Source organism: Kryptolebias marmoratus, linkage group LG19, assembly GCF_001649575.2.
Source record: "Kryptolebias marmoratus isolate JLee-2015 linkage group LG19, ASM164957v2, whole genome shotgun sequence".
Lineage (NCBI taxonomy): Eukaryota > Metazoa > Chordata > Actinopteri > Cyprinodontiformes > Rivulidae > Kryptolebias > Kryptolebias marmoratus.
Window position 1 is genome coordinate 5,093,315 of NC_051448.1, and position 13,537 is coordinate 5,106,851.

The following is a 13,537-nucleotide window of genomic DNA, read 5'->3' on the forward strand; positions in this document are numbered from 1 at the left end:
AGCTTTAAGGTGATTCTCAAAAACTGTTCCAAGTTTTAAAGCTTGAAACTCCACACAACTGTCCTTTGACTGTGACAGGACTGGGTTTGCAGTCATTTATTATAATATCTTCTGTGAACTGAAGCATAATTAGTTCCTACCAACGAGAGATAACCAGGATATTTGCTGCGGACCGTCACCAGTCAGCGCTCGTACCTGAACCAGCTCAGCCTCCAGGTTGAGTCTTCGATGAAGAGGCACCTGATGAAGACTCTGGGCGAGAGCCGGGAGATCCAGAAACACTGCCAACATCTGAAGAGCAAACACGGGTCAGTGGAAGTGCAAGAAGAGGCTCACGTTCAAAACATTTGCACAAGTTTTCTCTGAAAACCAAGTCGTGGCGGGTCTCGAACCAGTCTTGGTTTTGTTTCAGGTGTCGCCGATCACTGGGTTGTAAATACTCAGTTCAGTGAGACTTAAACTGAAAGTGTGTCTTTTTTCTAACAAATTTGAGTCTCCAGCAGCTGCAGTGAGATACAGATACTTCCTTTAGATCCCAAAAAGTTGAGCAGAACACACCGTGTAAGTTTATGGAAATGTCTGTTTCACTGATATGTCATAAAATTATTTACTGCATCTAATGTCTGCCTGTGGGATCCATAAATGGTGGAGGTTACCTGAGTGCTGGTGATCGAGTCCATCTCCCAGTCCTTCTCATCTGAAAACCGGAACTGAGTGAATGAATCCCCTAAAAGGGAAACAAAAACAAGATTTTTTCAGTTTGAGGAAGAGAAGAGTTCATCACTTCTTCTCCTCAGTGTATTCATCACTTCAAAGTGCAAAGACAACAACTTGGCAGCTTGGAGTGAAGTGCTGACCAGGCTGAGAGCTTCAGCGGCGCCGACATGCCGCACCAATCTTTCGCAACGTTAACAAGCGCAGCTCTTGTGAAAGTCACTGCAGATGTGTTATTAATAAACAGCCTCGCCAGCAGCAGACAGACACAAAGGAAAGAACTTCGGCCGTTCCGGTGAAGCGCGGCGCTAAAACCCAACGAGAACACAGTGTCAGATGTGAAGCACCACTCTCTGCAGCGCTGCAGGAGGACGTCACAGAGGGCGCTCGGTGGTATTTTTAGAGAACATGATGAAAGGCTGGTTTTGTTCAAAATGGAGACTAAAAATTCTTAAATCCAACAAGACACAGAGGTAACTGAGCAACAAACAATCAGAGAAAACTGATGACAGATTTCTAACAACCAGGCCAAGAAGTCTATGAAATAACAGGAAATCAAAAGTGCCTTTCAGAAATAATGGAGTTATTTTTTAAATAAGATGATGTGAATAAATCTTAGCTGAATATCTGTAGAATCGCTGAGGTGTAGCTAATTTATTTGTAAAATACAGTCAATTAGCTGTGGAAACCATCTTGCTCCCTTTAAAAGTGAAGCAGTTGCAGATGCACAGCCAATATTTACTTCAAGAGTTTCACCAAAACCCGACAAGTGGCTCATGAGGTATTTTGCTAACAGGCAAACAGAGTTAATGCCAAAGTTTTAGCCACAGTTGTCTGTTCCACTTAGAGAAGGTGTTGAGGACGATGGTCATCTACTACCACAACAGCGGCGGCCATCTTTGAGTCCAAAACTTACGTACATCTAATGAGAAACTGTCCAGTTGACTCTAAACATTTTAAACAAAGATTTTGTGCAGTCAGAGCTCAGAACGTGTGTTTGGGATTGGGCTCAGCTACGACGTCTGTAAAACTTCAGATCAGTTCACTCAGTTGTAGACGTTCCTCCAGTAATTTACTTCCTGAGAATGTCATTTAAATATGTCCAGCAGTTCAAGAGATATTTTGGGAACAGACACACCGTCTGCCTTTTTCTTTTTCTTTTGCCGGTGGGCGATAATTAAAGCTAGCTCTAAGAGATCTGACCTTTCTAAATAACAAAAGTGGCAGAAATACTAAGTGGTACAAATGCCACAAGTGGAGTCAACTTCTGTTGTTGCTTATCTGCTTAGGTTCTGATGAATTAAAGGAAAAGGTCCATTTACATTTGATTCCCCAACATTTTTCTTTTTTTTTGTTTTTGTGAAACCTGTAAAATCAAAGCTGAGATTTGCACCTCTGACCCTGATAGACTGAGGAACAAACAGACAAGTCATTCTAAGCTGCTGGAAGCTGGAAGTTTTCAGTCATTTTTGATAAACAGAAAGGAAAACCAATCTTTCTGATGTTATTTGCTGAACGTGAATCGGTCTGCCACACACAGACAGTCAATCAGTGGGAGATCTGACGGACGAGCCGCTCACTTTGTCCCTCCGCCCTCTGTCTGGGTGTTACAGACACCCGGCCTTCATCTACAACCATCAGCACCATCTGGAGCCGTCCTTCAACGCTGGGCTGAGAGAGAAGTGAAGGAGGTCAACAAGGAGGCGCTGCCTGCTGTCAAACAGGCAGCGGAGGGTCGACTTGTGAATAGGAGCATTATGGAGGACACAATGACTGCGTGGCACGCCGATAAGAGAAGGGAATGGGAATGTCAGCTTTAAGTGACGGCTCAGGAATTGATGCCTTTATGTTGGGCCGTGAACATGTCTGATGTCGGCGGCGTCAACTGATTTTCCAGCTCGCCGGTAAAGATCTGAGCACACAAATGCTGGACGCGGAGGACAGGAGATCGATTCACATCACTGCTGGGATCTTAAGCAGATCAAATGTCAACAGCTGATATTCAGAGAAGACGGGAGCTTAGAGATAAGATCAAGAAACAAGACATGAGCCATAAACAGCTGGAGGCATTTCAGCAACAACAAGAAGCAGCTCGTTGCTTGATTATCCTGGTGTATAATAAAGACCAGAAAAAGGTTTGTTCAATGTGATGACATTAGATCAGGAAGGATTGGAAGATGCTGACAACCTGCCGAAGCAGATCATAGTGTCTATAGGGGACAGTCTAGCCACTCTGTTTCTGTCCTTTCGTGCAGCCACAGTTTTCTTTTCACACAAACATCAGCGAGTCACGTGACCTCTGAACCTTGAACTCCCTACGATCAGAACTGAAGAGAAACGTTTTGACCGAGAGGTGAAACGTCTTCAAGAAACAGGAAGTCCAGCTGCCTGAACACAGGCAGGTAACTGGGGAAAAAATGTTAAAAGTAAATGTAAAAAAACATGATAAAATCTTGACTGTAGATTTTGTGCCACATTACTCACCCCTATCAAGAGATTAATTCATTCATTTATCAGCATAACAAAAGATCTACCAAAAATCTCCACAGTGAAAAGTTAATTTTGAGTTAACAGGCCAAAGATCGTCTTAAACTGCACCTTATGAAAACTTCCAAGAAGACTAAAACTTTTTACTCAGTAGGTTTGCTTAATGTTTCAAAAAAAAAAGAGATAAAGAAGTATTTTAATCAAACTAAAACAGGACTGATAACTTTCTAAGTCAAGTTGCTCAAACTTGAAGTACATATTTTCAGATAAGTCAGATTTCTTGCTGAGGCTCATTAAGACTCAGACTGGTGTTGGCACATAAACGAGGTCATACTTCGGTCCGTAAACTGCTTCCCCCTCCATAATGAGACAAAGACAACAGTCTCATTAAACCGTCTGGTTTACCTTTGACAACCTAACTGAGCACAAACTCTTCGGACCTGCTTACAGAAACAGGACTCTTTGTTTTCCCTTTTCCTTTTCTGCTTCGTTAGCAATTAAAAATATATCGTACCTCCTATATAATTGTGTTAAGCCAAGAGAACATCTGTGGGTCAGCTGATGCCTCTGCAAAGTTTCAGTTTACATTAACATAAAGTTTCAGACAAGTTTGAGAGTGTCTGAGTCACGCTGACGGGGGCGTTTCAACAGCCCGCATCACTTATTTAATGTGGTATAAGACAAAAAATGATTTAAAAAAAGAAACAGATTTGTGGCGGCGGCTCTCTGACATGAAAACTGGACTTTTTAAACCCCGTTCTGTTGTCGTTCTGCTCAGAAATTAGACAAAAAGGAAACACTAGAAACTGCCTGCAATACAAGTCTTTAGCCAAAGCACAATTTTTAAAATGGATCAATTAGGATTTCTCAATAGCTTAAAAATCAGAGCAACTAATGACTGAATTATTTGCTAATGCCTTTGTTTATAGTTCATAAAATAAAGGTTTAATATCGATACACATTACAATCTACTAAACTTAGAAAAAGAAACTGATTGTCTATAATTTAGTTCTAACTCTTACAGTTTGTTAAAATAACTGCATTTATAATATCTCTAAAAGGAGGATGAATGCTATTTAATGATTAATTAAGGTCTCACTAATTTACCTGATAAATTAAAGAATATTTGAAGGTTAGCACAATATTCTGTTGGTGTTGTACTGAGAGGAGCCACCCTGTCATGAAAGAAATCTCCATCATGGGAAACATTAAATATAACAGTGTGTAACTGCTCACCGATGTTCCTGCCTTTAATTAATTATTCCATACTTTTAAAAAAAAAAGGTCAGGTGACACCATGACCCTTAAAGCCCAACATGGCAGCTCTTATAAACTACGATCTGCTGGCTTTAATTCCCAGCACTGAGAGAAGGTGGAAACATTTGATCTAATATTTTAATAAATGTCTGATTTATCTGACATCTGATGCAGATATAAAAAATAAATAATAAAAAAAAAGGTAAAAACTGTCCAAAGTATTTGGCTGACCACTCAGTGGGTCCAACTCTAATCAGAATTATGTGACCAGTTTACCATTCAGGACCTGAAAAACAGATTTAATGTTTTTTTAAAGCTGATTTTTGTCCTATTGCTGCAGAAATTACTTGTAGGTTGTTTTGGATAAAAGCGTTTCCTGATCTGTTGCGTTCTTTTGGGTAAAACGGGAAAGAAAACTGATGACTGATTTTCCACCAGCTGATTATTTCAGCATCGATCTGAATCCGTGAACTCATCCGAATCTTCACAGCTCCGTTTATCGATGCAGATCATCTGGAAGTGATCGTTTTGAACTTTGGGAACCTCAGCCATCCTGATCCTGCTGCTCTTGTTTGTGTTTGAAGACCATTTCAGAGTTCAAATGACAGCAGGGTCAGCAAAACAGAGTTATTTTGCTGCAGATAAACGCCACATCACTTATGCTGCGCGCTGAGTGGCTCGACTGGCATTGTGTAACGTCTGATAATGTAGCTTCCTGCCTCTTGACATCTCGCCGACTGAACCTCACACCGACAGACGAGGCTGGTTTTCTTGCTGAACTATCTGTAGCCTGCTAATGCAAAGCCTCGCTCTCTGGTTTTTGTTTTTTTTTATATTTCAGGGATGTGTTGTTCACACTTGCTGGCTTTGCTCCTGCCATTCTGTTCTTTTCCCGAGCCACTCAGCTCCCCTCTGTTTTCACCTCCTCGCTGTTCATCCTCACCCTTCTGCGAGACTGTTGAGCTCTGACGCTGAGTCAGGGTGAAGATAAGAAGCGCTGAATGTGAATTACCTTCGAACAGGCTGAACAATCGGGGATATGTGTGAACTATAGAGACAAAAATGTAAATTCTGCAGCACCTGTTAATGTTTTCTAGCTTGGTGTTTGGGTCTAACGCAGGAAAAACAATCCAATCTGTTCTACTGAAGAGTGGGGGGTTGTTACACCTTGTGTAATAAGTCTGGAGCAAAAAAAGTTATTTTCCTGGTTCTAACCTCTATGGAAATATCTTATGGTACCTTCTTGCATTACATTATTATCTCAGGGTCTTAGACTGTCACAGAAAACCCAACTGAAGTCATTTTGGGAAAGAAAATGCAAAAAAAAAAAAAAATCACAGACATTTGTTGCCGTCAACTTGGCCTCAAGAATACTGCAATAAGATGTACATGCAGAGATGTGTCCCAATTTACCTCAAGATTTCCACACAATAAAGAGCTATTTTCCTATTTTTTTTACTTCAAACTGGATGATGAATTTTGCCACAAAGCTCCAATATCTGCACAACATTGATAATAACGGGACAATTAAAAAGTAAATATAACTGCCATTAAATTAAACAAGTTCTCTGAATTTTTACGCTGAATTTGAGCAACAATGTTGCAGAAGGTGTCTGATGTAAACATCAGTGAGAGGCGGGAAGAAAGAGTAGGTTTCGGACCATAAATTGAGGTTTGTAACCGTGCTTTTCGTTGAGCCGCAGCTGTGGCCAGCTGTGCTGCATAGGGGTGTAAACACGCCGTGCACCACGCTGAGCTAACCATGATGCTCAGAATCAGAAACAAAACCCTACACCGGTAGCATTGTTTCTTTAAAATAAAACCACCTGAGTGCCATGTACAGGCCAGAATCTGCTCCTTTAAAACCCATTTATGGATCCACTAATAAAATCTAAAGAAGTACAAAACATCCAGCTTCGTTCAGTTTATTTTACTTGACCACATAAATTCAGATTTCAACAGAACACGCGATCCTTCTTACCTAACACAGGGAAACTAAGTGAAATAAGTTGGATAATGGCGTATGTCTGTCGGTGTGTGTCGCTGTCTGTGCGCAGACCACAGCTGCACATCCTGCTTAACTGGGCTACACCCTAAGCATACAACTTTCTGAGGGTAGAAAGCTTCAGCTGCAGCCTGAACTTTCAGAAATGACCGACTGAGAAGAACCAGGAGGAGCAACAACACCTGTAGGGAAACGCTGGCATTTTACACGACTGGAAGAGAAACACACTCCTCCCCTGCTCTCCGTTTGATGGCAGAATAGCAGCATGTGATTATGATTATTCCTCTTTCCATACTGGTTGTCAGTGAATCCTGACTAGATATGAGAGGATATGAAGCAAAGCAGCCATTGAGAATAACCACAAGCATCCCATCAGATGAGCTGGGAGCAGAAACGAAAACGTGAGCAATGTAGAGGAAAAGAGCGAAAGACACTGAAGGGAAAGATGGCAGAGAGAAAGTCTCCGATGGGATCCGTGGAGCCGATCCTCTTGGTGCGAGCGGCGGCACCTCCAGCACGCTCCCTGTCACGCCTTTTTAACCAAACCAATTAGCCCACCGTGACACGGCGCTGAAACCCACTACGCGTCGATAAATCACTGTCTGCGCTAATTGCAATTAAAATCTGGAGCAAACCAGGCGAGACAATGAAGAGGGGCCGAAGCTCTTTACTCTTAACTTTTAATGGTGATTCTGCGAAGCTGTGTTTGTGTCAAAGTCATATCAGAGGAGCTCCAATCCACCCGAGGCTTCGCTCTCATTAAGCATGAGGGGAGCGCTTTTTTGGGCTTACAGTTTGTTTGGAGCAGAGAGGCTTTCTACCTCAGAAATCATCATATTAACCTTCTGAGAACAAGTTAGAGTGTCATTTCCCTGTTATCTCATCTGCTGGATGTTATTAGTGAAAAGTAGGTTTTGTTCTTTTACGTTTTCGTCAAATGACAATTATCTGATCAACTGAATTAAAGAGAAATGTGCTGAACAATAAATATTCTTAAAAAGTCTTTATTCCTTATTTTATGATGCTGCATCTGAGAACAGGACATCTGACAAGTTTTTACATTCCAGATTCATATTAAAGTACAAAAAACTACACAAACCTTTTAAGAGTCATACAGAAAAAGCTGTTTATTTTGACTAATTAAAAATAAAAAACAGAAATATCTCATTTACATTAATATTTATGGTTTTCACTCTGTTAGGAGCAATTGTGCTTCAATAATTTGATTTTACTGAATGCTCTGAACATTAAACAGGTAGTTCAGTTTAGATTGATTACAGCTTTTCTTATCTAGTTTCCATTCAGACCAGGTCACCAGGTCCAACTACAAACAATTTAACTCGAGCTCACCTAAGTTTTATAAATCTTCACTCTGATTCAGCCAAGACAGCGTCTCCAATAAGGTCTCACATTCAGTGAGGCTGAGAGAATTCTCTTTATATGTGCGCCGCAGGTTTGAGTCGAAGCACGGAAGATGGGGAGGACTGACCAACAGTTCTGACCTACTGAGAGCATCCTCTCAGATCTGGGACCACCTCGGGATCCCTCGAGAGGAGCTGGAGGTCTGGGTTTCCTTCCTGGACCTGATGCCTTCACAACCCGGTCAAGGAAAAGTGGGAAAAAGTGGATGAATGGATGGATGTAGCAATAAAAACAATGGAAATTTCCCCCCTCCAGATATCAATGTTTCTGTATCAAAGGCCTATTACTGTGGAAATGGGGGTCGAACTTCTAGGATTACTCCAAAGAAAACATATTAAAGGTAATTTAAACAAGCACTAAAGTTGAAGACAAAAAATTAAAAAGGTCTAAAGCCTTTCCCTTAGATTTGTTTTTGCTCAAAGTAATCTAAATAAAAATGAATGAGGAATTTCACAACTACATGTGATTAAAGGTGTTTCAGTCCTGACAGTAACTCCACCAACAGAAATAGTAAAAACAAAATGTTTAGGCTATGAACATTTTTAGGCTTCATTCCATGTTGCAGAATTCTGCTGTAGGTGTTTCTATTGTTAGTCAAAACATCAATAGTGTTTCTTCTGCCTTAAAAAAAAAAAAACGGCACTCAAAAGGTCAGGACAAGATGAGAACAATGAGCATACTGGCAGCTAAATAAAGACCAGCCACAAATAAGCTCCAAAATGCAACAAAGCAGAAACGTCTCAATCCCCTGAAAGCTTCAGCGGATCAAACATGATAACCACTGAGGTTTGGCAGTTTGAACAAGATCCTCGGAGCAATCCCACCAGCTGATACGTTGATGTCAGAAAGCTTGATTCTCTCATTCAGTCAGTCCCGAGTGAAACTGAATCATGACGCTGCAGCCTCACCGAGACAAAACGCACACACTGCACCTGCACTCTGTAAAGGCACACCCACAGGACATATACGCCGTGGGATCATCCGCCGCGCTCACAGTTACACAAGCAGCCAATCCAAAAGGACTTCTTTTCACTGGAAAAGCTGCTGCGGGGCTGGGAAGCCTTCCAGCTCATTGTTCGTCCTCCAAAATTAGGAGTTCACTGAACCTTAAGCAGGTCTGACAGTTGGGACTCTGGTAAAAGTGAATGTAAGTGACAGAAAACACTGAAATTCTGTGATGATATAAACCTACATCAGTTTGCATGAACAAATTAGGAGGTAATGTTCAAAATGACAGAGTAATTAACTGGAAGAACTAATTAAGCAAAAGAAATGCTATAAAAACTCTTTCTTTTTGTGATAATTGATAACTGACACTGACTCAGTTTAAAGCTTCGTTAACTAACTCTGACTCAGGTTAAAGCTTCGTTAACTGACACTGACTCAGTTTAAAGCTTCGTTAACTAACTCTGACTCAGGTTAAAGCTTCGTTAACTGACACTGACTCAGTTTGCTGAAATAACTTGTAATCTGTTTCTGGCAAAGCTACACGTCGTTTGAATTTTACTGTCAAGTTGCAAAGACTTAACATTAAAATACTGTCAGACTGTAGAAACTCGAAACAAACATGTTTAGGTGTGAAAATGCTGTGTTTTAATAAGAAAAAGGCCATTTTAGGCTCGTCAGGCTGAGTTAAGAACAATTCGACACAGTTAATGCTAAAATAATAAACTATTTTGATTTGATTAAACACCCAATTAAATTCCTGGTTGTATGGCAACCAAAAATAATTTTGCTGTAAGCTCCAGGTAATCTTCTGCAGCAGAAACAAGCCCTTGAGATGATTTTGGCCTCAGCTGTTTCACCGTATTACTGCAATCAAACAGGACTGTTGGTCAAAAAAAAGAGATTATATGCCTATAAAATAAATGATGCAAAGTGGTTGGTTGCATCAGGAGAATCAGCTCGAGAGAGCAGGTCTGCAGGGAGGCAGCATTTGACAATCAAGCTTTGCAGTTAAGAAGAACCCATAGACCAGGGGTGTCAAACCCCAGGCCTCTAGGACCGCTGTCCTGGGAGTTTTAGGTTTTTCTGCTCCAACACACCTGATTCAAATGGTTTAATTACCTCCTCAAAAACTCATCAAGGAGCATGGCAACAAGTCATCCATTTGAACCAGGTGTTTTAAAGCAAGAAAACATGCAAAACATGCAGGAGAGCGACCCCCGAGGAACAGAGTTTGACACCACTGCCATAGACAGACCTGCTGCACTGCCACAAACATCATCGACAAAGCAGCATTTCCATCCATCCATCTTCTAGCGTTTATCCGTGATCGTGTCACGGAGGCAACAGAGAAACTGGTAATGGTAAATGGTAAATGGCTTGCACTTATATAGCACTTTTTCTAGTCCAAGGACCCCAAAGCGCTTTACACTACAATCATTCACCCATTCACACACTGATGGCGGTAAGCTACATTGTAGCCACAGCTGCCCTGGGGCAGGCTGACAGAAGTGAGGCTGCCATCACACCGGCGCCACCGAGCCCTCTGACCACCACCAGTAGGCAAGGAGGGTAAAGTGTCTTGCCCAAGGACACAACGGCTGAGACAGCTGGAGCAGGGGCTCGAACCAGCAACCCTCCAATTACAGGACAAACCCCCTACCTCCTGAGCCACTCCCGCCACTGGTAGTGGAGCTTTGGCTCCTGGGGCTTTGTCCCACCACCTACGAGAAGGACCGTCGAGGTTAGGTGGCATGTATGCTGGACAGCAGGCGAGGGAGGCCATGTCGATTACAGATATAATAAACCAAGAAGTGTTTCCCTGCAGTTTAAATCCTTATCTAGTTTCCCACAGGGTTCAAACTGTCACAAAGGGTCAAAGGTTCGGGTCAGTTAATTGGTGGAGTCAACAGCAATTATGCCAGATTTCCATTCATACTTTGGTTGTTTTACTCTCAGCGACTCCTCATGGCTAACATTTCTCTGTAAAACAGGAAACGTCAAATAACAGATGCTAGTAGGCAAAGAAAAAAAAGAGTTTCAGTTTCCTTTCTCCTGAAGGATGTCTTGCCTCTCATGTCAAATGACTGTCATTCATCTTGTTAGCCTCAATTTCAGACTGAGGATACATCCATATTCATGGGCAGGCTTCTGGAGGACTAAGAGCAGTGAGAAATGCGAGGACTGTTTAAGGGGGCACTAAAAAAAAAAAAAAAAAAAAAGAAATTAATCAAGTGTTGATTCCCCGCATCAAGAGAATTCTTAAAAAAATAATCCAAAACCAGTTACGGCAGCTTGAGACGCCACTTGAAGTGAGGGTTGTCTTGGTTAACTAGTGTCACCAGCGTCTGCTTCCTGAACATCAGCTGCACAGCATTCTGTGTCAAAGATCATTTAACTGATGACAAATTTTCCGTTTGGTTGGCCACAGCTAATAAGCAGCGAGAGCCGATATTAAAAGCGAAAGTATTCCGACAGAAGGATGAAACCCTGTTCCTGGTGGAGAGCTTTATGTGCTGCTATTGTTATTTACCACAAGACGAGCAACACAGTGTGGGAGGTGTGAAGCACACAAAGCAATTATCTTTAATTGAGGTAGAGAAGCACACCATTAAATGACTAATTTGTTGTTTTTTATTCTTTCTATAACACACTCTTTTTTGAATAACTGGCTCAGCTTTGAAAAACTAAGGGTTACAAACACAATAATGCTTTGGTATAATTATACTGTATATCACCTGGTAAAAAATCTATAGTCAGCCTAAATATTCCAGTAATTTTAAACGTTTTGAACAGATAATCATGGATTTTATCTGCACTTAACAGACAGACACAGTTGTCTGTATTAGCTAAAGACAAACTTTTAACACCAAATCTCATGTGAGCAATGAGGAATGACTCTGAACTACTAACAAATCACATCTAAAATATTTTGCTACCACTACACACACACACACACACACACACCATTATCGCCTCTCACCTTCAGCGGTGGACAGTAACAGGAACTATGCTCTTATATTGTAGTGCATCAGTTATCAGAGAGGAGGTAGAAGAGTGGTTTAAGCTAAAATGTGAAAAAAAGCTGTCAGTAATTTTAACATAAAAACCAGGTGTGATGAAGGAGGTAGGTCAGCACGAAAGAGAGCAGAAGCAAAGCAAAGCTGAACAGTTATTGTTAAGAACACACCTTTGGTGAAAATCCAACAACACTCACTAATCCTAAGGCACATGAAAGAAGGTGAAAAAATGTGCATGCAGTTCTGCCAGAGAAGTTTTAAACAAACTAGTATCTAAGTGAGGGTGTGCTGAAAGTCCAAAGTACATGCAACAAAAATAAAATATACTTCTTTTCTTTTTAAAAATGTGACCCCTTGCATTAACGTTTCAAGAAATATCCATGCTGATGCAGCGTCTTGGGCTCATATTTTAAGGCTTCAGTGAACTCCATTCACAGTTCTCGTGGTGGTTAGTGGCAGGAAAGATGGATGGGTTGGTCCTACAGAAATCAGACCACTACTAATTATCTGTGGGTCTCTATGAACTCGCTGTGGAGTAAAGCACACGTGCCCCATCCACAGCTAATCAATGGCTAAGCTGTGGATAAGAGGTTTCAAAGAAACTTCCACTAACATGGTCTGGTCACAGTTCAATCAGACAGAGTCAGACAACTCTGCTGATGTCCTTTGAGTTGTTCAAACGAGTTTTGATTTCTGAGGAAGCCAGAGAAATTGTGGCTCTTTAGTGGGCGGCTCTGTGGGCTGATGGGTAGCAGAGCAGATGATGAGCTATGATAAGAAAAGACCTTCCTTTTAATGACAGAAAAACAGTTTCAAAGATCCCTTTAATGTAGTGAAAAACAGTTATATGTTTTTTATCTCTTCAGAAACGTAAAACAAACTGAAAATTTACAACAAAAGGTGGTTTTCAATCAAAACTAGTGATTAATTATGAGGTCAAGTTCTTCTAGCCAAAGCAGAAGATTTCTACTTTGCATCTAACGTCATCTAAATGAAAATGAATAACAACCGATGTAAAATATTTCAAAACTTAAAGGTAATTATCTCACTGGGCTGTGATTGTTGGAGACTTAAAATGTTGAGAAAACGGATAAATTTACAGTTTTGGTCTCTGAATTCTGAGCGTTGGTGGCCAGCGACCAGCAAGCCGCGTTTTGATTGGCCAGTTCTTTTTTATTTTTTTAAATTACTGCCTATTTTTTAACTGTTCTCTAAGCTGTACAAATTATTTCATTGCATTCCTTCACTCACATTGGCTACCGCCCCCACGTTTAGGATTTCATCTCCTGAAGTACAATGTTGAAATTAAGATTTGGATGGCCTTTTTTTCTCAGTCATTTACCATTGGTGTGGCTAAACCTGGACATTTAGGGCTGTAACTTCAGCTTTTTCCCATCATACCATGCTTGAGCTCATCAAATCAGAGATATTTAAGGCTTACTAAGGTAAGACTTTAGTAAGAGCTAAAAGTAATCATGTTATAATTTAAAATCTTTGAGCAAAGACATTTAAGAATAAAGAATTAACAGTTGTAACTGGTTCTTCCAACTTCATCCCAGCATCATCTGGTCCCACCTGAAGCACCCCCACCCCCACATCTCTCGTGTGTATTTAATATTATTATCTTCTCCGCAAAAAAAAAGCGATGAAAATATTTTGCGTCTACCATGTACATTTAGCTTTAACT

The 13,537-nt window shown here is 40.9% G+C and overlaps 1 protein-coding gene across 2 annotated transcripts in view; it reads right to left on the reverse strand.

Annotated features, from left to right (window-relative positions):
- Nucleotides 1-13,537, reverse strand: part of aven (apoptosis, caspase activation inhibitor) — a 32,581-nt gene that overhangs the window by 6,627 nt on the left and 12,417 nt on the right. For both annotated transcript variants that reach the window (XM_017411860.3, XM_025005000.2), the window contains exons 3-4: nt 657-727; nt 196-291 (exon numbers count right to left, since the gene is read on the reverse strand). In XM_017411860.3, the coding sequence (XP_017267349.1) occupies nt 196-291; nt 657-727 (167 nt within the window). The remainder of the gene's footprint in view (nt 1-195; nt 292-656; nt 728-13,537) is intronic.